The following is a 22989-nucleotide window of genomic DNA, read 5'->3' as shown; positions in this document are numbered from 1 at the left end:
TTAAACAAGTTAGATGTTTTGTGTAAAAACGTAGACATACTTTTACTCATAAAATCATACATATATAAGTATCTATTAGCTAGTTACTTGTTTAATTTCGTCAAGTCCATAAAAGTACAAGGTATGATAATTTATTTAAAATCATTTTTACAATAATATGTATTTTTGGTTGTATAAATACTTATAGTTTCTCAAAATATGTTTATACAAGTAATATATTTATTAATATAAATATATACAAATACAATTTCCTTTTAAAATAAAGATATAATGTAATATATATTTTATTTACTATTACTTATAAGATAAGTATGGTGTGTTTGGGATTCCTTATTTGTTGTGAAAAGGCCTTTTTGTTATAAGTTGAAAATGCTTTATGACTTTCTAATAAGGAGTTTCCAAAAAAGTGTTTGGATTAATATAAATCAATAAGTTGTTTATTAAAAAGCGTTTTGTTTAACTTATTGATGTAAAATGACCAAAAGAGACATTTTGTATAAGTGAATAAGTTGTGTTTAAAAAGTGTTTGGGTGGAATGGAAGGGTGGAATGTGTATTCTAAACCTATAAGGAGATAAGTTACCATATCCTAACTTATGAAAACCCATTTTTTGGCCTTAGGGAAAAGGAGAAAGTTAAAAGGCCTTATTGGTTCCCAAACAATATATAAATATAAAAATGACTTATTCATCCTTCATAAGTTATAAGGAGGGGAAAATAAGGAATCCCAAACACCCCTGAAGATATATTTACGAAACATAATATATTAGACTTAATGTATCACCAAATAGTCGTACCATGCCTAGGTCTAGCTTATTGGATGAACACATTGCATAAACTGACATAACTAATATGTCATGCCGACCCTAATAATGGCCCGTACTTGTCATAGGACACAATTAGGTCGAGTACTGTCAAGAACCTTGTCATCATTACTCACCGACACTAAGGTGAGTTTCACGACCCTTTTTTTTATTGTTTTACTATTTTTGGGGTGGAAACGTACTTAATCTTTTAAACCGTAATAAATGATCTTGATATAATCATGAGTAACTCGAGGCCCTTAGATCTTCGGATCAATACATTCTATAATCATTAACTATGGGTTTAGCCGATGAATATGTAGGTAGTACTATCGAACATATTTTTGGTCAAGCGATTAAAACCGATTATTGCCAATAACTGGTTTTTATGCTTGCAATTTGTAATCATGAAAAACGGCTAGGTTATCAACGGACTGATTAACCTACCTAACTGGTTATTTACCATTTTTTTATAAAGAAATTACAAAAGAAATTATTAAGTACCAAAAATGTTAAATAGACTCATTTTATTTAACTGAAAAAAAGTAAATAATAAAAACAAACATATATAAATAAAAAAGTTAAAACGACAAACATGAGAAAAAACAGTAATTTGTATAATTTAACATTGGAATTGTCTTTAATTTCTCATTGATTTCTTGCTTTTACCCTGTTGCAATGTTTTGCGAAATGAGGAAAAAAAGCCCAAAGCAGGCAACCCAATGGGCTAAGTCGGCTACAAATACAATACATAAATAAGACGTATGATCCAAAGAGAGAGAGAGAGAGAGAGAGAGAGAGAGCTAACAACAAAACAAAACAAAACAAAACAAACGAGTGAAAGAAGAAAGGAAAAGGGGTTCATTTTTATTTACGTTCGACTCGCAAACCCTAACAAATCAAATCGATCGAACAAACAAAAACCCTAACAAACAAACAAACAAAGGCGCGGTAAACTTCATCTCTTTATCCAATTCATTCAAATGTCTTTCTTCGTTTGTTTGCAATTTTAACATGTGTAATTAATTGTTGTGAATTAGCTTATCTGATTTAACATGTTAAAGGTTTACAGGAATAAGTATGGTGTTATGCTATGAAATGTTACATTTAGAACGTAGGTCTCAGTGATGTAACTCATTTTCCGAGCACTATATATATCAAACCTAGTTGGCGTTTTCTGATTAGGTTCCGGCCATTTTACGGTTTCAATTGGGATAATTTTTAGTAATTTTTCTAAGTTTTGCAACTTTTTTTTGTTGTAACTTATGCAGCTGTTTGGTTTTGGATGCTTAGATACTTCATTTGGTGATTTATTACCATTCATAGGTTTTCGCTTTCAAATGATGGCTGATGCATTTTGGTCTGCTAGCTTTTCAGCAAGATAATTTCTGGCTTTATATATTATTATGGTAGAATAAAAGTTTACATCTGCGTTCGTGTATCGCATGCTGGATATTAGAATATTACATCTGTGTTGGTGTGTCCATCACCATCTGGAACTTTGTGAAAACTTTCAAACTGTTTGGATCTTTACTTCTGAAATCATTTCGGTTGAGAATCGAAACTATTTTCTTCACACTTGCTCCATCTAGTTTTGAGAATTGAGGCTCCTCTTTTGCACTTTTGAAACTGCAGATTGTATTTTGTTTACTTGAACTTAACTAAGCCTGCAATGATCAAGCATAAAATGTATTTTTGGACATTTATTTGCAGACACTAATTTAATTAATGACATGTTTAGGGTTATGATATTATAAGAATGTATCAGTTACTACATGAACGAGCAAATCATTAGTTTTAGATGTTAGATATTACAACAATTGTTTGCAAGTATTTAACACCAAGGTAAAATCATTTACATTTCAGGAAAACCAGAAACAGAAATGTCAACTTCCAGGTCAAAGTCAAAGGATAAAAAAGCAGCAGGAAAAGAACAACCAAAGCCTTCCACCAAACCCACAGTAACTGCAAACACTGGTGGCAATGCTCCCTCTAGCGGTTACAACCCACTTCTTGGGACCTTTCACTCACTCGAAACCGAATCAGTTTTATCTGTTCCGCATATTCACACCAATGGCCGTTTTCACGATATTGATGATACAGATGACCCGAATTCTGTTCATACAGGTGTGGAGTATGATTGTGCGTCCAACAATGGTAGTTGGTCAGGTGAGTCAGAAGACCCAAAAGACAAACCGACTCACGGTCCTACCACCCGCAACGAGGCGGGTACTGGGGTCGATAATGACAAACGAGAAAAAATCCGTCAAAAAAATGAGAAAAAACATCAGAGACAGAAAGAGAGACGGGCTCAGGAGCTGCACGAACGTTGTTGCGGGTATTTAATGTCGAGAAAGCTAGAATCGCTTTCTCAACAGCTCGTTGCAATGGGGTTCCCTTCTGAACGCGCAACAATGGCCCTTATTTTAAACGAAGGAAAGTTAGAAGAATCGGTGGCTTGGTTGTTTGAAGGTGGTGAAGATTCAGTCAACCAAAAAGAAGTCAACTCTGACCATGGTGGCGGCAACTTGAAAGTTGACATATCACACGAGCTTGCTCAAATTGCTGACATGGAAATTAAATTTAAATGCTCAAAACAAGAGGTCGAACGTGCGGTAGTTGCCTGTGAGGGTGACCTTGCGCAGGCGGCAGAGAATTTGTTAAAGTTTCAGAAAACCGAATCTAATGCTGCCTCTGTCCCGTCTAAGCCGGAGGAAAACGGTGCCCCACCTAAACCTTTTGGCGGCACCACCCAGATGCCGCCACAGCCAGCTTCACATATACATCAACTAAAGCAAAATCAAGCACTCGGAGCCGTGGCGGTTACAGGGCGGTCATTAGCAGAACCTGGCGGCAAGAATATACAACTGTTGAAGAAAGTTCCACCGGCTCCATCTTTAGAAAAGAGGTGGGCGATTGGTGGATTGAGCCCGAGCCCGTCTGGTTCTTATTCATTGACGTCTTCGTTGCAGGCTGCCCCGCCGCTATCCAAAACCGAAACACCGTACATGAACATTGGTAATGAGCTAAAGAGTCTTCAGATCGGGTCAGTTAGAGAACCGGTTATAATGATGCAGAGGGCTCAATCGAAGCATATGCCTGCTACAAGTATGAGCTCTAGTTCTAACAGTGCAGCTGAACCCTTAACAGGCTTGAATCCAAACGGGTTCCATACGACAAGAGGCTTTAACATGAATACCCCGAGTTATAGAACCAACCAACTGTATGACCAGCTTCATTATCAGCCTCGTGGTGGGGTGGTTGACCATCATGGTGGTCAACTGCCAGTTGCTACAAACCAGTTGTGGAATAACAGGACGGTGGGGTCCACCTCAACTCCACCGTTAATGGCTGCTACTTCTCTAGGCTTGTTCTCGAGTTTCGGTTCAAACGGGGTTTCAAGCCCGTCACAAGACTGGAACGGTGACTGGTCGTCACAGTTTGACTACACGAACATAGACTGGAGTTTAAATCGTGCTGCACCAGCTGGTGGTGGGTTTATACCGAACGGGTCGTGGATGGATTCTGGCTCGGGATCTTTGCCTGGTAGGGGTGCAGTTAGGCCGGCGTTGTCAATAGGTGGCGTGGCTGGGTTGCAAGTCCCTGATGTAGTGGGCGTTGGGGTGGTTGGTGGTGGCGGTGGTGGTTCGGAAGCGGGTGAATGGACATCTCCTTTTGAGGAGAAAGACTTGTTTAGTTTGCCCAGACACTTTGTTTCTTCGCCCTCTCTCTAGGGGGAGAAGAGGGAGTTTGAAAAGAATAAGGAAAAGAAAGAAAGAAAGAAATGGTTTGAAAATGAAAAAGAAAACATGACTTTTAAACGTGTGTGTGTTTATTGTTGTTTGCCTGTCTGTTTGGTTACTTTATTTATGCTGCTGCTGCCTATTTACATATCCTTATTTAAACATTAGATTTTCATTGGGTTAAAATGATAAAAAAGAAAAGTAAATAAATAAAAAAAATCCACAATTTCAGGTAAGTTGTTTGAAGCGGATTAAGTTTAGTTGCAAATAAAAAAATAGTTAGGAGTAAAGTGAAGGGATTGGTTAGCAGAAAGAAAGATGCGTTGATAGCATAGCAATGTTACCTCAAACAGTAACCATGTTAGAGTATGAGGTTGTGTTGTGTTGTGTTGGGATTGGTTAGCAGAAAGAAAGATGCGTTGATAGCATAGCAATGTTACCTCAAACAGTAACCATGTTAGAGTATGAGGTTGTGTTGTGTTGTGTTGTGTTGTGTTGTGTTGTGTTGTGTGTGAGACCTTAGCGTTCGTTCGCTTGTTGGACAGAGAAAAGAAAACTACCTCTCATTGTTGAGGAACATGTACATACAATAGAAACAAGTTATCCACCTAAAAACATTACCATGATGTAAAAATTAGAATTCACATATTATCACATGTAAATAAATATAATAAAGTTAAGTCTCAAATTTTATAGTAGTAATAATCTATATCTATATTATATATAAAGCATGAGTGAATGACCTCTTAAATTTTAAGAAGTACAACCACTATTACATAAAATACAATCACTAATGCATAAAATTTTGAAAATATAAGGGCAATATAGTATATTTGGCATTTTGTACGGTTATAAATAGTTACTTTAGAATATATAGTTATAAAAGTAATCCTTCAACTTTCAATACAACTTTATTAATTTAAAAATTAGTTACACATAAACTCTCTATCTTTACCTATTTAATTGACAATTTCATTTAAATTTTTTATTTTTTCAATATCTTTAAGAAATATTGTGTTTTAAACAAAAACGAACTTACCATTGCAACATGCTTATTTTTATTGACTTTCAATGTAAATTTTGTTTTATTTTGAGGTGTTTATTATAATGTATTAACCATAAGAGTACAACTCAAATATGCAATTATAAACCTAAAATATAATTACAAATTTAACCCTTCAACTATACTCAATTTTTGTAAATTTAATTAATAATTACTCTTCCATTCCCTTTAGTTTACCCATATAATCATCAATATTCTTTTTCTTAAAATATAACACGTATTAATAAATTTCAAACACACAATTACGAAATATTTATTTTTGTCGACGTTCCAATGTAAGAATAGTGATGCGTATGTTATAACCAAAATGATTTCGTGTCATTTAGAAAAAAAGTATCAATTTTGGTTCAAGTTAAAATGACATCAAAATGAGTTTTGATCATTTTTTTAAATATTTTTATTGTTCCGGGTCAACGATTGAGAACTTTGGCAGGTAAAAACGCCTTTGAGTTATAACTGGATATAAGCCAAATAAGTTTAGGTCATTATAAATAAAGGTTTAAAATTTTTTTATGTCAAAACATGCAATAATAAAATGAGTTTGAGTCATTTAAAAAAAAGTTGTCAATTTGATTATGGTTAAAACATGTTATAAGCATAATGAGCTTCGATCATTTTTCTTAAACTACCATGCCACGGGTATAAAACTTGGTTTTTATGATTCATATATTAATTGTAACGCACAAAAAGCAAAATTCATTTTTTTGTAAAAACCGTATCGTACCATATGTTTAAAAGGTTGTAACTACCAAAAATCTGTTTAAACATATTATTATCACCGCAGCATCGCACGGGTATACTACTAGTAACCGTAGTAGTAATAATAATAATAATGATTAAATAAGGGAGTAGAATGTTGACGTTGAGGACCAATCCAAAAGAGATGAGATTAGAGTAGAGGAGTGTATATATATAGAAGAGATGTCTATAAGTCAAAATAAAGAGGCTCAGAATCTTCATTTAACCCCCAATTCTGATTCCGCCAACCAACAAACACCCACCCACCCACCCACCATAATAATAATAATAATCTCTGTGTCTGTGAAGCTTCAGTAGTTGAATCGATGGCGACAATGGGCGCTTCTAATCTGTTCCCATCCAAATTCACGGGCAATCACCATCAACCTAAACGCTTCTCATCTCTTGAATTTGGTTCCAGAAATCGACTAGTAATCAAAGCCTCATCTGATAGCAGAAAGCAAGTGGAGGTTGATGCTTGCTTCATTTAATTTACTTTACTTGTGATGATTAATATTAAGTGAGTTTGTTGTTTCAGATAGTGTATAATCTAGATGAGAAGCTGAATAGGTTAGCTGATGAGGTGGATATGAATGCTGGGTTGTCTAGACTCGCCCTCTTTTCTCCTTGCAAGGTTACTAATACTTACTTACTTTTCATCTTCTCTTTTCTTTTATTATGTTTCTTAATTTATGCCTAATTCCATGAGGATTAATATTTTGAGATATTAGCACTGCCCATGCGTTTCATCTTATCCTAATCGCTACTCTGCTTTTAATCCCTTAACCTGTGTTTTAAGCATCGACAAGTGTTTAAGCAACAAAACATGATCAAACAAGGGTTTTAAATGCTAAGGTTTGTAAAAACCAACAAAATGTACATGCAAAATGTGTGTGTGCATAGGAATTATTACATCATTTGAGTTGTGAAAACTCAAAAGAACTCTATTAACAAATCAAAAAAATAAAATTCCCGTAACTATCATATGTGTATAGGCAATCAATGTATTTTTTTTCGTAGATGTAACTTACATATAATACATATGTTTTTTTTTAAATTACTGTTTAGTGGAGTTCATTCAAGTTCTCACAACTCAAGTCGGTACCCCATCGCCTGGCTAATCCTTATTAATCACCAGTCAGTACCCCACCGCCTGAGTAGCGCCTAGCGATGTTTACAAGACTACATATTAGTACATTTACAGTTGATTAATATATGCATTTTAAAGTTGAAGTCAGTTTGACTTCAAAAGTCAATGCAACACTCTGTTTATGAACTGGGCTTTGAAATCTTTTCGAAATGCAGATAAATGTGTTTTTAAGAATAACGAGTAAGAGGCCGGATGGGTTCCATGACTTGGCATCTCTCTTTCATGTAAGTTGTATAATATTGTTGATCTTTTATTCTATATTTTGAAGGTTTATTTATACTTTTGATGTTGAAAACTGAACTGTTTTACCCTTAGGTAATCAGTTTTGGTGATAAGATAAAGTTCTCCTTGTCACCATCAAAATCTACTGATCGATTGTCAACCAATGTCCCTGGAATCCCACTTGATGAAAGAAATTTGGTAAATCAGCAATCTTTAATTCTTAGTGCTTTTTGTGTCACGCGTTTAATGGTTTTATGAAATCTTTTGTGCATTCAGATAATAAAGGCCTTGAATTTATACCGCAAGAAGACTGGAAGTGACAAATTCTTTTGGGTAAGACGTGTAAAATTACATGAAATAATGAATTTTTAGTTGTTAGATTCTATATAATTTTTGTTTGATGTTAACCTCCCATAATAGTTTTCGTAGTAAATAATTTGTTGTCTTATGATGTTATTTTGAGAACAAAATGATTTATGAGCATTTATACAAGAGAGAGAGAGAAAAGTTCTTTGGTAACTTTTGACCTGTTTTTATTTTAAGCTATTTTTTTACCAGTTTGACCCGTTAAAGAAAAGACAATCTGGATTGACCATTCTGAATTAGGGTGTAAATGAACCGAGCCTAGGTTGAGCTTCCCACGTATAGGTTATGAGAACTCGAGCTATACTCGTTTCGAGCTTTGTTTCTAAAGATTGAGCTTGGCTCGTGAGTAGTTTACAAGCTCGAGCTCATTTATCATTTATTAAGTATATTTTATATATTTATTTATATGCATACATATTTTCATTGTAATTTTTATATATCATAATATATATTATATAGTTATATTTGTAATAATTTTATATAAATATTGATTATATTAAATCAAAGTTATACACGCAATAGGCTTGTATCGAGCTTTGTTTCTAAAGCTTGAGCTTGGCTCCTGGATAGTTTTTCAATCTCGAGCTCAGCTTGTTTATTATATATTAACTAATTTATATACATTTATAATTATTTATATACATGTATATATTTTAATTAAAATTTTATGTAGATCTTAATATATATTATTTACTTATTCTTATAAATTGTATATATAATAACTATTACATAAATGTGGATTTAGTATATTAAATAAAAACTACATAATTATGGCTCGTTTAGGCTCACAAGCCAGCTCAAGCTTGATAAGTGAAACTCTGGCTCAAGCTTGATTAAGTTCGGCTCGATTCTATCTTTTAACCAGCCGATCTCGAGTACCTCACGACCATATTGGCTCATTTACACCCGTAAACTCTAACCACATGTATCAAAATTGCGACCTCTATTATTATTTATCCGCTTATGATATTTTGTGGCAGGTTCATGTTGATAAAAGAGTTCCAACTGGGGCGGGGCTTGGAGGCGGAAGTAGTAACGCTGCAACTGCACTATGGGCGGCAAACCAGTTCAGTGGCGGTCTAGCCACTGAAAAAGAACTTCAAGAATGGTCGGGTGAGATCGGTTCAGATGTCCCGTTCTTTTTCTCCAATGGAGCCGCCTATTGCACCGGTCGAGGTGAGGTACGTATCCATTTAAATTAACAGATGATCTATTTGCTGTTTCCTTTTTAAGACTAGGTGTTATGGGCTAACACTCTTATCCATGTCAGCCACATAAGGCGCCAAACACCAAAATGGGTAGGCGTGAAGAGTGCAAAAGGGCAGGAGCACCATTGACAAGGGGTGTGGGGCCATGCTCATGTCACAATTTTTATATCAAATAATTAAATAACAATTGTGGTGTTAGTTAAATCATTATGCGTTTTTTATGGAAAAGTTAGTGTGAGCCCCCCTGTCCATGTGGCAGTTCTTGGTGGTGTTGGGGGGGGGGGGGTTCACCTTTTAGTTAAATCACTACACATAGTCTAATGCTATGCTAATTTCAAGTAAATATATTGCGTGTAATTTGATTTGTTTGTCACATTTTTGATGTTAGATTGTCCAAGATATACCCTCACCGGTACCTTTCGACCTGCCAATGGTTCTGATTAAGCCTCCCGAGGCATGCGCCACAGCTGAAGTTTACAAGGTAATTTTTGTCTTGTGATTGGAGGTGACAAGATGGGTGGGTCATGCGAATTGGGTAACGGGGCAAAGCGGGCTGAAACGGGTTAAACAAGGTTTGGGGTGAAACAGGTCAAAACAGGTTCGGACTGAAATGTGTCAAAACAGGTTTGGGCTTAAACGGGTCAAAACAGTTCGGGCTGTAACTGGTCAAAAATAAGTTCGAGCTGAAATGGGTCAAAATAGGTCCGGGATGAAACAGGTCAAACCAGCTTCGGGCTGAAATGGGTCAAAACAGGTTCGGGATGAAACAGGTCAAATTAAGTGCGGGGTGAAGCAGGTCAAAACAGGTTGGCATACAAATTCTTTTTTTTTTTAATTTTTCCATCTTATAATTTTTTTTATTAGCTCCTTTTATATTTCATAGAAACATCCAAACGATTTACAATGAAGTGGCAGGTAAGCGGGCAACAAGCTGCGCCGCAACCCCCTCTTATAATTTAAAAACAATAAATGGCTAATTTTCATTACAAAAACCGTATAATTCTCATAATCAAAGTATGGAAAAACGATTTAGTAGGTTTAAGACCTTAAAAATGGACTTTAAGTTACTTTCAACCCGCTTGACCCATTCCCCTTTGTTTTTGACTTTTTGATTTGACCGGTATGAGATAAAACACAACCCGAATCAATCTATTGATCCCTAAACGGATCTAAAAGTGTCACCTCCACGTATAACAATAATGATCAAATATTGAAATGTATGTTATCAGCGGTTCCGGTTAGATGCATCAAGTACCGTTGACCCGTCAACCTTGTTGGAGAAGATATCAAAGAACGGAATATCACAAGACGTTTGTGTAAACGATTTGGGTATGAAGTTATTTATTTATATTATAAATATGACATGTCATCAAAATTGATTAATATCACTTAACATATGTTATTACCATAGAACCACCTGCGTTTGAAGTGCTTCCATCTCTGAAACGATTAAAACAACGCATAATCGCTGCGGGACGTGGAAAATATGATGCTGTTTTTATGTCTGGAAGGTACCGATAATTTCGTTTAATTTGTCAGGTGACAGTTTTTGGCAACCGTGTTGGCTGTTGGGTTGGACGATTTCAATGGTTTATGAACACCCATGTTAAGAATTGTGACCCCTAATGAAATAAAAATGAAGCATAATGATTTTTGCTACATTAAATAATCATGTTAGTTGGTTATCATTTTCATAATGATTTTGCAGTGGAAGCACTATAGTAGGGGTCGGTTCACCGGATCCGCCACAATTTATATACGATGAAGAAGATTATAAGGACGTCTTTTTCTCAGGTAAGTCAAGATTACTCACCCCTTTGATCTATAAGTTGTTCGGTTGATCCATATTTCTGACATATGATCGTGTTGTTAATGCAGAAGCTACATTCCTAACGCGTGCAGATCAACAATGGTACGCAGAACCATCTTCAGCAAATGCTGCTGGTTCACTTGCAGACCAATCTAGTTTCACTGCATAATCTAAGTGTGGATGTTTGTTGTTGATGTATGCTTAATAATCCTTTTAGGATCTACTGATGATCCAGTTTTTATATTTATAAAAATTGGTATGAACTTCATATCATTCTTGTAATGATACTTTACCATGAAGGTATATGTTTTTCCTACGCCCATCAATTGTTCTCAGGGGTGTTTATGATGTGGTTCGGCCAGTTTTCACGGTTTACAATATGGTTTTTGACGAGGCTTGTTTGAAGATGGTTTTTTTTAGCTTATTTGAATAAGCTTATTTGTGAAAGGAAATAAAACATAAGCTAAAAAATAAAAGCGAGGCCAAACACCCCCTATATTTATATATGGTATAATAATAATCTCAAATCATGGATACCATTTCTCATTCATACTCCTTTACGTGTATATGAACATATTACAATTACAACCCTAAACTATTAGACATTTACACCTAACAACAATAAATATCTTTCACTTAGCCCAATTTAAATTCATGCTTCTAGCCCTATTTTTAATCTAAAAAAAACTTTAATGTCTCAAAATTTTCTCAATCTTCACCAAACTATTCGTCAAAATAAAGTTGTTTAGAGCCCTCCATATACATCAACACACCACCATAATAATAGATTGCATCATCTTTCTTTTATGTTCATGCTCCGGACATGTATTTGTGGATTTCAAATGCCAAGAAAGGCGCTTAGATGTTGAAGAGCTTTCCAACTGAAGTCCGTGAATTGATCGGTCTCACCAACCTCCGAAAGACTAGTTTAAAAGGTTTCTAAACATTTTGTTTGTGATAAAGCAGATTAAAACATACGACAAGTCAAATTTCACTGAGTAAGCACGCCGCAGTTAGGAGTTAAATATTTTATATTCGTATTTTTACAAAAAGATTTATAATTTGAAAACGTATTTCTTCACCTTTTAAAAACATAAAATCTAAAAGCTTAAACATATTTATCAACTTGGAGCCCATATTTTACAACTAAATTAATTAATAATATATGAAAAAACAAATAATCTATGAAATAAAACTCCATCATCGTCTTCTTGTGTCAAATTAAAAAGTAAAAACCCACCCTGAGTTTGTTTGTTTGTTCATCTTCCGATCACTTTTCCTTCATTCCGATGGAAGAGTCAAAGTCAAAGTCAAAGTCATCCTTGTTCCAGTATTATTCCAGAATCCTCCTGGAGAAGGTTTGCAGCCTCTACAAGCGCACCCTCATCCCTTCCACTTCACGCCGCCACTCTCTCCCGCTGCCCTTGCCCACAGCCTCTCTTGACCATTACAAGTATTATTATTATTATTATTTGTTTGCTTATTGCTCTCAAAATTATTTACGTTTTTTAATCATCCAGGCTGACACCTGATGCATCCAGACTCTATGAGGTTCTAGGAGACATACTGGAACACATTTTCTTCAATTTGCATAGCGTCGAGAAGAATTTACACTTCTGGCAAGCTAGAGCAGAGGTTTCTATTTCTAATTCTAATTCTAATTCTAATTGTTTGTTTCCTCTACCAATTGGTGTTATTATTGTTTCAGGGATCTACTTCTCAGAAAGCATACTTCATGGTTTTCGAAAGAGGCCCTAAAGCCTTTCTTGATGCTTCCGGACAGCTCTTACATGATTACCTTTTCCATGGCACTGGCATGCAAAGTCTCACCACCACAGCATCTGCACATATTTCCGAGAGGATAATTGTCTTAACTAGTTTAAGATACTCATTAGCTACATTTCTAGCACAGGTACGCTTGTTTGAATCAACTATCCTTTTTTATGGCCTATCAATAATCAATCTCTCTTTTGTGATTCATCAGGTCTATGTGGAAGTTGACAAAATTGGGGAGCAGATCTTGAAGGAGCCCGAGATGTCAGTGACTTCGTTAATAAGAACGATAAACGCTTTGTTTTTAGAACTGGAAACATCAATTGGACATGTTAGTGCAATACGCCAGGTAATTTTACATTTTAGTTTTCAATTCATGGTTTCATACGCGTACGTACATGTTGTATATTAAACCTACAACTGAATATGCAGCCCGGTTCTTCTGTTGATGGGAGTTATTCGGCACCTTTGTTGTTTGAGAAACTGCCTGGTATAAACCAAGAAGGGTCTCAGTGGACTGATTGCGCGATTAGAGATAACATTAATTTGATTTATTTGAATCTAAGCAAACTTGACGTATACTTATCTCTCTTGGTAATGTCTTTTTTCATACTTTCTATTTGCATATTTAATTTCAAAATCATGTTGCTCTCTTTCTCCCTTGACCTTAATAACTGAATCATAATATACTACTTTATTATATGCTAAATATGCTAAAGGCTATGGTTTTGATTGATCCCCTCAACCCTAATCTCTATACCTTAATCCCTAAACACTAAACCCTAGGCCTGTAAATGAACAGAATGTTTAGGGAACTGTTCACGAAAGAAGTTGGCTGGAAGTTTGACTATGTTTATTTATTAATTTGAACAAGAGAAATTGTTCATTTTGTTAAACCAACAAGATAAACACGTCTCGTTCCTTCATTTATGTTTCAAAACTGTTTGGCAGGAAATTTGTTTATGTCGGCTTATTTTATAAATAAACAAACATGTGGAATTTTGTTCATTTATTTAAACGAACGAAAATGAACACATGTTTTGTTCATTCGTTTACGTTCATATATGTTAGTCTACATTTGTTTAAGTTCGTCCGTTTACGTTCACTTATATACTCATGTAAATGCTTACAGGCCCACATACAATTTATTCTAGTTTCAGTATGGTTTTAGGGCCAACACATTGTTGTTCACATTTACTTTTAATTCAGTTATTTTTGTTATCTATGTTAACTTATGTTCATTTGTTTATGTTTGTGAACCGTTTGTTTATACTATTAACTAACGAACCTGAACAAACACAAACAGGTTTATTTTCTTACGAACGATACATGAACAACAAAACCCCGTTCATTTAAGTGTTTGTGTTTGGTCATATGTTCGGTTAAAGTTAAACAAACGAACATGGACATGCTGCATTCGTGTTCGTTCGGTTCGTGTACAAACCTACTAAATTTTAATCCCTAAACCCTAAGATTATGCATGCTATTGTTTTATCTTAGGTTGCCAAACACCAGAAGCCAAGAAAAATGACCCAACATTGGATGCGCTACACTGTCGGTGCGGTTGGAATTACATTCTTTTCACTATGGCTTCTCCGTCATAGTAGATTGGCCGGGAGTTCTGACATTGATAATTGGATTTCGGATGCAAAAGAGTCTGTAACCGTTTTTATGACTGACCATGTAGAGCAGCCAGTAAGACTTTTTTGTCTATTGAGTTAACTTTCTAAAAGATTTATCATGTTATTTGTGATCACATATATGATATTATTGTGCAATAATAATCTATATCATTTTACTTCAGCTTATAGCTATAAGAGACGAGCTTTTTGAGACCTTTAGAAAAAGGCATAGGGGAGTGATGGAACTTGAAGAGGTGCAATTAACTTCTAACTCACTACACAGGTTAGTTAGACAGTTAAAAGTCGGTTGAAACAAACTTTTTTTATGATTTTTTTTTTTTTTTGCAGAATGTTGTTGGCGTTTAGTGAGCAGACAAAAGGTCAAAAGTTTCCAGAAAATGCATCGGATCAGGAGATGCTTGAAATAGTAATGGGCAGGTATTATGTATTTGAATCTATTTTACCTGTTTAGATAAATAGGGTTAAACGGGTCGTATTTGGGTAGACCCGTTTTACGTGTCTATTTAACAGGTCAACCCTCCAGCCCATTTAAATAAACAGGTTGACATGCCAACTGGTTCATGACCCATTTAACCCTTTTATTACAATCCGTTAACCCGTTTAACAAGTTTACAACTAGGGCTGGCAATTGGGTACCTGTTAAAGACACGATAATGCCTGTTAATCAAAAAAGTGCGACATGTGATTTTTTTATTTTCTTAAATAATTGAAGTTAGTAGGCTAGACACCCTCATTATCCCTTATTGGTACACAAAACTCAAAACTGTCTTATAGTCATGACATATAAAGTAGTTAAACGAGTCGTATTCAAGTTTTATATTTGTGTTACGCGCGTCGATTCTTACCTGTTAAACTTGTTAAGACTTAAGACACGAATTGCCAGCCCTATTTACAACAACTGACTTGCCAACCCGTTTGACTTATTTTGATAAATGGGTTAAAGGGGTTGTGTTCGTGTTAAATAGGGTGTCTTTGACATGAATAAGCATGCGAATCAATTTCGGGTTGAACGAAATAGTCAGGTTTTGGGTTGTTATATATAACCCGTTAGTAAACAGGTCGTGTTTGAGTTGACTTGATTAACCTGTATTTTAAACCGGTCAACTCACCAACCCAATGACCCATATATCAGAACCCTGAAAGCCGTTTAACACATTTACACCTTGATTACAGCCCACCAACTTGTCAACCCATTTGACTTGTTTAGGTAATTGGGTTAAAACAGATCGTGTAGGGGTTACACGATGTTTGCAAAACCGCACTCTCTTTTTTGCATTATATTTGCAACAATTTCTCGTTTTTCTAATATTTAATCAAACATTTTGTAGATACGAGAAGGAGCTTATGCATCCAATTCAGAATCTTCTCGGGGGTGAACTTGCTCGTGCAATGCTTATTCAAGTAACATACTCCCACCCTTGTTCGATTAATCGAAAACCGTACTAATGGTTTGGTTGATGGTTTGACCCAAAACTGTCAAAACCGGACCATGAACACCCCCTAATTTCAAACTATGTCACCTGACCTTGTTTTTGTTTTTGTTTTGTTGCAATTTACAGATTCAGAAGCTAAAACTTGACATTGAAACGTAAGTTGCAATCATAATTTCTCATTTATGATAATTGTACTATGTATTTCTAATGATGGTATTACAAATAGGGCAATGCTTGAACTCAACCAGATATTACGGGCTAACGAAATTAACTTTGCTATCCTTGCTGCTTTACCTGCGTTTTTTCTCTCGCTTGTTGTTCTCATGTTATTACGTGCATGGTTCAAGCAGGTCTGCTAAAATATATATTTTGTTTATATTTATATTAAGCACGCAAATAGTCTATAGTACATTTACCAATTTTCTTATAATTTTTGTTTCCAGGACACTAGGGCAGAAGGCAAAGGGAGAATTGCTCGGGTGCAAAGAAGGTTATTAATAGTGGAAGTTGAGAAGAGAATTATGCAGTTCCAGAGTCGTATCGACCAGGGGCTGGTAAATGCTACTCTTTCATTATTGTTTACCAATAACTTGTTATTGATATTAACGTGCAAAATGAATTTGGTTTGTTGTTGCAGGAAAAGGATGCTCAATGTATGTATGGATTGGTTTTGTATACCTTGGACCGCCTTTATAGAGCAGTGGAGGCACAAGCAAAGGCTACCGGTGAATGGCAGTGGTTAGTTTGCTTCTGTTTTTTTTTTAGTTAAATTTATTATGTAACTTGAAGTGTTTACACTTTATGTGTGTATATAAACATATGTACTTATGCATTATGTCTATGTGGACAGTTTGAGGCAGGATATCAGTGATTTAGGGAAGCCAAACTTGCAGACTGCACATAAGCTAATGGTGACTTCGCGCATGGAGCGGATGTATGATTGCTTGCTTCCTTCACTACGGCATTAGTGAACCAATACAAGATCAATGGCTGAGAATCATTTACTTGTTTGATTCCATAATGAGCAAGCAAAAACTCAAGGGAAATTTAACACTTTTTGAATTTTGAATTTTTTTATTCTGTTTCCTTTTTCCAAAGAAAATTTTGTCTTTCAAGGGTCTAATTTATAGAGAATAAAGACTGGAGGTGGATCTAATTTGGTGCATGTACTGATACTGATATTTTGTGTATTGGACCTCGTATTTAAATTCCATAGATGCTGCAACTCTTTTACATAACCCCTACTTAAATATATAAAAAAAGGCGCATCTCAAGCATTTTGTTCTCTCTTTTAAGTTTTAACTAAGATATCGCTAATCACTTCTCTTTTACATAAACCCTACACTCAAAAAAACACTTTTGCGATTCCCTCTTGTCAACTCCTGGAGTCCTGGGTGTCATCTTACATGATGTGGTGAGTGGATGTGTTGACTTGTTGTGCAGAAAGTGGTGGCTGCATTTGTTTGCATGGGCTAAAGTCTGTCTCATGGGTTCGTTCTTTGGCTGTGTTTGGGATTCCTCATTTTAGCTCCTTATTACTTTTTCAATGAGTAATAAGTCATAAGTGTGACTTATCAACTTTTCTCCCTCACACAAAACCAATTCTAAACACCTAATTACTTTCCAAAAAGTTAATAAGATATAAGCTGGCTAAAATAAGCAATCCTAACTATGCATGCCTCAAAATTTAACCAATCGGTTCTCTTTGGAATTGTTTAACTTTTACGAGTCATGAATGTACAACACCCCTGATAGGTAACCGGTTATTGAGCAAAAATAGCAGTGGAGCAGTTTAATAACTGTTAATTAGGATTAGTATTTACATGTTCTGCATTTATTTTCAAATGTCAAATGTTTATTTATCAAAATTAGGGCTTGTTACCTTTGTTTGGAGATCAAGCCTATCTTGAACGTGGCTAATCATTTTAAATTCAATAATTTAGATTTCCGGTTTCTAACTCGTTTACTGTGGTAAAACGACTAATATGAGAGAAATAGACTCGAAAAGGATTTTCGTAATACTTAGTATACAACTAACTTATAAATGTTGGGACTTCTGTATGTGAAGTGATCGCCTTCGTTACATTTAAGATTTGTATAGGTTTGGACACAATTCTAACAAGATACTATTATGTTTATTTTCATTATACATGTTAGTTTCTTTTTCAAAAAATAAAATAAAATAAATTGATACATCACAAGAGAATATCCAAATACGTAAATACGTGTATAGTTTCACATACGAACACATTTCATTGTAGATTAATATGATTTACTTGAAAGAGTTGAAGAAACCAATGGTATCATTAAGTGCCTGAATAAAGTCATCAACGTCTTCTTTCGTGTTGTAGAAATAAAGACTGGCCCGCGCACTTGCACTTATCCCTAGGTGCCGATGAAGTGGCTGCGCACAGTGGTGCCCGGATCTAATCGCTACTCCATGCTGTACCAAAACATGATCATCACTAAATTTTATTGTTTGGTTTCATGCTATTTGAATATTTTAAGGTCAAAGTTGGCGGGCGCTTTTATTGGGTACCTGTTGATCAAGAAAAGTGGCTACATCTGTGGGATGAAGGCCCTCAACATTGATCGAACATAGAGCAGACCGATGAACCGTCTGTGAAGGCGCCGGTCCATAGATACGAACACCGGGAATAGCGTGAAGGTTTTCATAAAGGTAATTAGCCAGCTCTTACCTGTTAAACAAAATTAAATGATCATTTAAGGTAAAGTTACACCTGGCAATAATGAGACATCATTTCATAAAATTGAATGATTTGGGTAATTTTTGTTTACTAAATGGACTGATTGGGTCTATAAAATGGGCCAACAACACCCGTTTTGACCCGAACTAAACTAGCATTTCCAAACAGAACCCATTTTTAATTTTTTTCTGAATCGATTTAGCCGAGCCGATTTTGGTCAAAACCCGTTTTGATCTGCACCAGATGGGTTTCAAAAGGACCCGTTTCTTTGTTCTTCTAAAACGACCAAGTTTCAACTCGAGCCCATTTTGGTCAAAACCTGTTTTGACCTAAACCAAATTCAGATTTATAAAAAGAACCTGTAATTATTTTCTAAACGACCCGTTTCAACCCGAGACTAATTGGTCAAACCCCGTTTTGACCTGAACCAAATTGGCCTTTTAAAAAAGGATCCACTTGACCTGAACACAGTTTTGGCTCGTTAACTGACCCGACCCAACCACCCGTTTTACCAAACTGCGGCTAGTTAAAATAGATTGAAATTTGAAAAGTCAGTTATTGTGATGTATAAAGACAAAGAAGATGAATGAATATCAAAGCAAGAATGAAACAGATGAAAATAACCTCATAATCATGAATCTTTTGCATGCCAATTTGAGAAAGATAATCAATTGCTGTTCCTAAACCAATAGCTTCCCCAATCGCAGGCGTTCCAGCCTCAAATCTGAAACATCATAACTATGAAATCAAGATGCAGGGATCAAAGTTCAGGTGGGGTCCATGTGGATGGCTGATGCAAAAGGCATTTATAACTACTTTGACCTCAAGAGTCAAAGTTTGTAACAAGGTTATAAATAAAATAGATCGAGTCGGCCAACCTGGATGGAGGGTCAGCATAAGTAGAATGGTCCAGAAAAACGTCAGAAATCATTTCCCCGCCATCTGCAATATCAACCATAAAAGCGCACTCAAACATTGTATGATTAAATTTATAATCTAAGTGGTTGATGTTTATATAAATCTGACTCACCTAAGAATGGAGGCATAGAAGCCAATAGTTCACTCTTTCCATATAAGAAACCAACGCCTGTAGGTCCACACATCTGAAGCATGTTTATCCCTCAATTCATAAACATTGAATATTCGAATATGTATATTTTGCTAGAGGCGGAATGGTAAAATAAAATAAAAAAATAGCTCAAAATATATGGTGTGTTGAAGCTCAACTGGTGCATTTTCAGTTAAAATCATTTTATTAAATAATTAGATTATTATTGAAATTGTATAACCATGTATGACACTAGTTGCTTATAAAAAATAAAACTTTAGAAAAAAGAGATTTGGGAAGGGGTGTGCATGAAACCGAGAAAACCGAACCAGAATAACCAAACTCTTAACAAAAACTGACAGTTTGGTTTTATCTTTTCGTGAAAACCAAATGTTCAGTTCGGTTTCGGTTATGCACGTAATAGAGACCAAAAAATCGAACCGAATGTATAATTTTACATTTTAAATTTTAAATCTCAATGATTTTGAGAGTTTAATAAACAGTGTAATCCAAATATTATAAGCCCAAATGCATAATAATCAAGTAACCATCAATTAACAAAAAGATTTATGCCCAAATTCATTATTTCCAGCCAATTTTCTTTTAGGCCCAAAAATTTCAAGCCCGTATGGTAAAACCGAACGGTTTTAGTCACAATCGATGCAACCCGACCCATGCACACCCCAAATTGGGATCAACCTTACCATACCCATTTTAACCCATACAAGAATTTCCCTGCTTTGACCCGTTACCCAACCCAACCTACCCATTATACCACCTTTAATGAAACTGCTCACCTTGTGAGAAGAAGCAACAAGAAAATCAACGCCAAGATCTTGGACATCAACAACCATATGTGGTACACTTTGACAAGCATCCACCAATATTCTTGCCCCAACATCATGTGCCCATTGAGCAATATTCTTAATTGGAAGAACCGAAGCTACATATGAATTTAAAAAATCATGGCATCTACATCACACAGATAAAAACTTTTGCAACCAAAATTGGTCAAAGACGATGCATGTAACATATACATACCAAGCATGTTTGAGACATGATGAACCACCACTAGTTTAGTCCTTTTGGAAAGAAAATCTTGTAGCATTTTGGTATCCGGTACTTCATCTTCTGTTAAACTAACAAACTTCAAAACCGCGCCAGTCTTCTCAGATAGAATTTGCCATGGAACAATGGCACTGTGATGTTCAGCAATTGTAACAACTATCTGCACGTATTGATAATAAAGCCAATTATAAGAATATTAACGTTTTTATTCAAGAATATTCAAATAAAAAGACACACCTCATCACAGGCTTTTAAATTAGAAAGTCCCCATTAATAAGCTACAAGGTTGATAGCTTCAGTAGCATTTCTCGTGAACACGATTTCACTAGATTCTGATGCGTTTACAAAAGCCGCGACCTTTTTTCTTGCCATTTCATACTCATCCGTTGCCCGTGCACTAGTGTTTAAATAAAATTATATATGATTGTTAATGGAATGTTGAGAGTGAATTGGTGTGTTACATAAATACCTTAAGAAATGAATTCCACGATGCACGTTTGAGTTGTATGATCTGTAATAATTGTTAAGAGCATCTATGACAGCTGATGGCTTCTGTGAGGTTGCTGCATTGTCTAAGTAAACGAGGTTTGATCCATTGTTCACCTTCTGCAAGATAGATACACGTTGATGATAACATGATATTTCTTTCATAATATCTATCCAAGTTTAACACAACTAGTGAACCTGAACACGTTTAACTGAACATGTCATTTTCATAAACGCTGCCTAACACGGATATGTTTAGTAAAGTAATCGGGTTACACAACACGCAGATTTAACGCTATTAAAAGGTGATGAGTTTGATAAGATGAAAGAGAGCATACGCTTAAACAGAATAAAATTTGACCAGCTCAATATTTGGGATATCGACACAACAAGTTTAACACAATAATTGGGATATCGGTAATTCTAATATGATGCAGAATTTATAATTTAATATATACAGTAAGAACTGAGTATACACAGTCTCCTCCCGGGTACCATTAAGCTGTTTCCAAGTTGCAAATTATTAAGAGTTGAAACACGAGAATTAAGAGTTAAAAAAAGAAGATAGATATTTTGAAGAGATTGTGTTCCAGTAGGAGTGGATTGAGGGAAACTAAGTAGTATTATTATGTTACTAGTAAAATCCAGAAATCTCCAATTGGAATGGAATACTAGAGTTCCACCAATTTTAAATAATAATAATAATAATAATAATAATAATACCTGGTGGAGAATATGAAAATCTGGTCGGGTAGCGTGGCCTAGAGTGACGGGTGCTGGAACAGAGAGAGGCAGCAGCAGCTGTTATCGTTGAATATGAAGAAGAAGAAGAAGAAGATTTGAAGCGGAGGAGTTTGAGAGGAGGAGCTGTTGTTGTTCGATTGGATAAATGATAATAATTAGGGTTCGGGTGGTTGTTTATTATCGGTTGAGGGAGTTTCACAACTACTCCTTCCATCATCATCATCATCCAGCGCATGAATTGGCACCCAAACCTCCTTTCAACTTTTAACTGCTGCTGCATATATTATATATAATAAACGCCGAAGCCGAATGACCAAAGTAAAATCTCAATCTGGATACATTGAATGACCCAAGCTGTCTAACTGACTCGAACCATCAAAGCCATCCGAAAAGTCAGGATGACCCTAACAACAAATTTTCTAAATCCGCCGCTACACTGCCGAACACACTCTCTAATTATACAATAAAAGACTAGGTTAAAATGTATATTAAAAAGTTCAAATAAGAAACTAAAAACAGAAAAGAGAATGTAAACTCATATACTAATTAAAATTGTTTAAACCCAACAAAATATGAGTGCATACTGAAAATGTAACTTTCTTACATGTGTTTGTTGATAATTGGAGTGTTGATGCCTGATGGGATTAAAAGTTTGATTTTGGGTATACGAATACCATATATGAGAGTAGCCATAATTGTTTTTTCGTATAATGACATTTAAAGCTTGACTATTAGATGAAATTGACATGATTTTTGAAGAACTTGATGCAAAGAAATGTCTCTTCTGTTCTTTCATTTCTTTCGTATAAGAAGACTTGATAATAATATTATATTTTGAAACCTCTTGTTTACTTGCTATATAAGATTCTAAGTCTTACATGCCCTGCTAACAAAAAGACTTTGGCGGCAAGAACACCGAGTGCAGCGGTCATATGGCTCAAGTACATGATCCGTCTTATCATTGCAGCTGATTTTCATTGTCTA

The 22989-nt window shown here is 35.3% G+C and overlaps 3 protein-coding genes and 1 pseudogene across 4 annotated transcripts; 3 read left to right on the top strand and 1 right to left on the bottom strand.

The window, feature by feature from the left end:
- The first annotated feature begins 2624 nt into the window (after positions 1 to 2624).
- LOC143631725 (uncharacterized) lies at positions 2625 to 4677 on the top strand. Its single transcript, XM_077100394.1, has one exon. It carries the CDS (start codon positions 2686 to 2688, stop codon positions 4534 to 4536), a length of 1851 nt encoding a protein of 616 aa, XP_076956509.1. The 5' UTR covers positions 2625 to 2685; the 3' UTR covers positions 4537 to 4677.
- A 1951-nt stretch (positions 4678 to 6628) lies between these two features.
- On the top strand, positions 6629 to 11362 carry LOC143631715 (4-diphosphocytidyl-2-C-methyl-D-erythritol kinase, chloroplastic/chromoplastic-like). Its single transcript, XM_077100388.1, has 11 exons — positions 6629 to 6816; positions 6885 to 6980; positions 7652 to 7720; positions 7812 to 7916; positions 7995 to 8051; positions 9065 to 9265; positions 9681 to 9773; positions 10522 to 10621; positions 10704 to 10803; positions 11001 to 11086; positions 11171 to 11362. Exons 1-11 carry the CDS (start codon positions 6673 to 6675, stop codon positions 11269 to 11271), a joined length of 1152 nt encoding a protein of 383 aa, XP_076956503.1. The 5' UTR covers positions 6629 to 6672; the 3' UTR covers positions 11272 to 11362.
- Positions 11363 to 12391: 1029 nt separating this feature from the next.
- LOC143631699 (protein DGS1, mitochondrial-like) lies at positions 12392 to 17151 on the top strand. The gene is made up of 14 exons (XM_077100379.1): positions 12392 to 12555; positions 12623 to 12737; positions 12811 to 13014; positions 13087 to 13224; positions 13308 to 13469; positions 14376 to 14570; positions 14680 to 14780; positions 14846 to 14935; positions 15847 to 15919; positions 16078 to 16106; positions 16178 to 16301; positions 16395 to 16505; positions 16589 to 16689; positions 16802 to 17151. The coding sequence occupies exons 1-14, from the start codon at positions 12392 to 12394 to the stop codon at positions 16917 to 16919; spliced, it is 1725 nt and encodes a 574-aa protein (XP_076956494.1). The 3' UTR covers positions 16920 to 17151.
- A 981-nt stretch (positions 17152 to 18132) lies between these two features.
- Positions 18133 to 22231, bottom strand: LOC143631714 (cysteine desulfurase 1, chloroplastic-like; annotated as a pseudogene). The gene is made up of 10 exons (XR_013153408.1): positions 21985 to 22231; positions 21245 to 21381; positions 21013 to 21172; positions 20749 to 20935; positions 20505 to 20650; positions 19690 to 19762; positions 19538 to 19601; positions 19282 to 19383; positions 18491 to 18647; positions 18133 to 18394 (listed from the first exon to the last, which is right to left on the bottom strand). The product of XR_013153408.1 is annotated as a cysteine desulfurase 1, chloroplastic-like (transcript).
- Between the last annotated feature and the right edge of the window lie 758 nt (positions 22232 to 22989).

The sequence above is a fragment of the Bidens hawaiensis genome, unplaced genomic scaffold (genome assembly GCF_021521415.1).
Source record: "Bidens hawaiensis isolate Kalapana, Puna unplaced genomic scaffold, B.hawaiensis_p1.1 tig00006250_1, whole genome shotgun sequence".
NCBI classification, from domain to species: Eukaryota; Viridiplantae; Streptophyta; class Magnoliopsida; order Asterales; family Asteraceae; genus Bidens; species Bidens hawaiensis.
The sequence above is the reverse complement of the archived record's forward strand: the minus strand, read 5'-3'. Positions and strand labels throughout refer to the sequence as shown.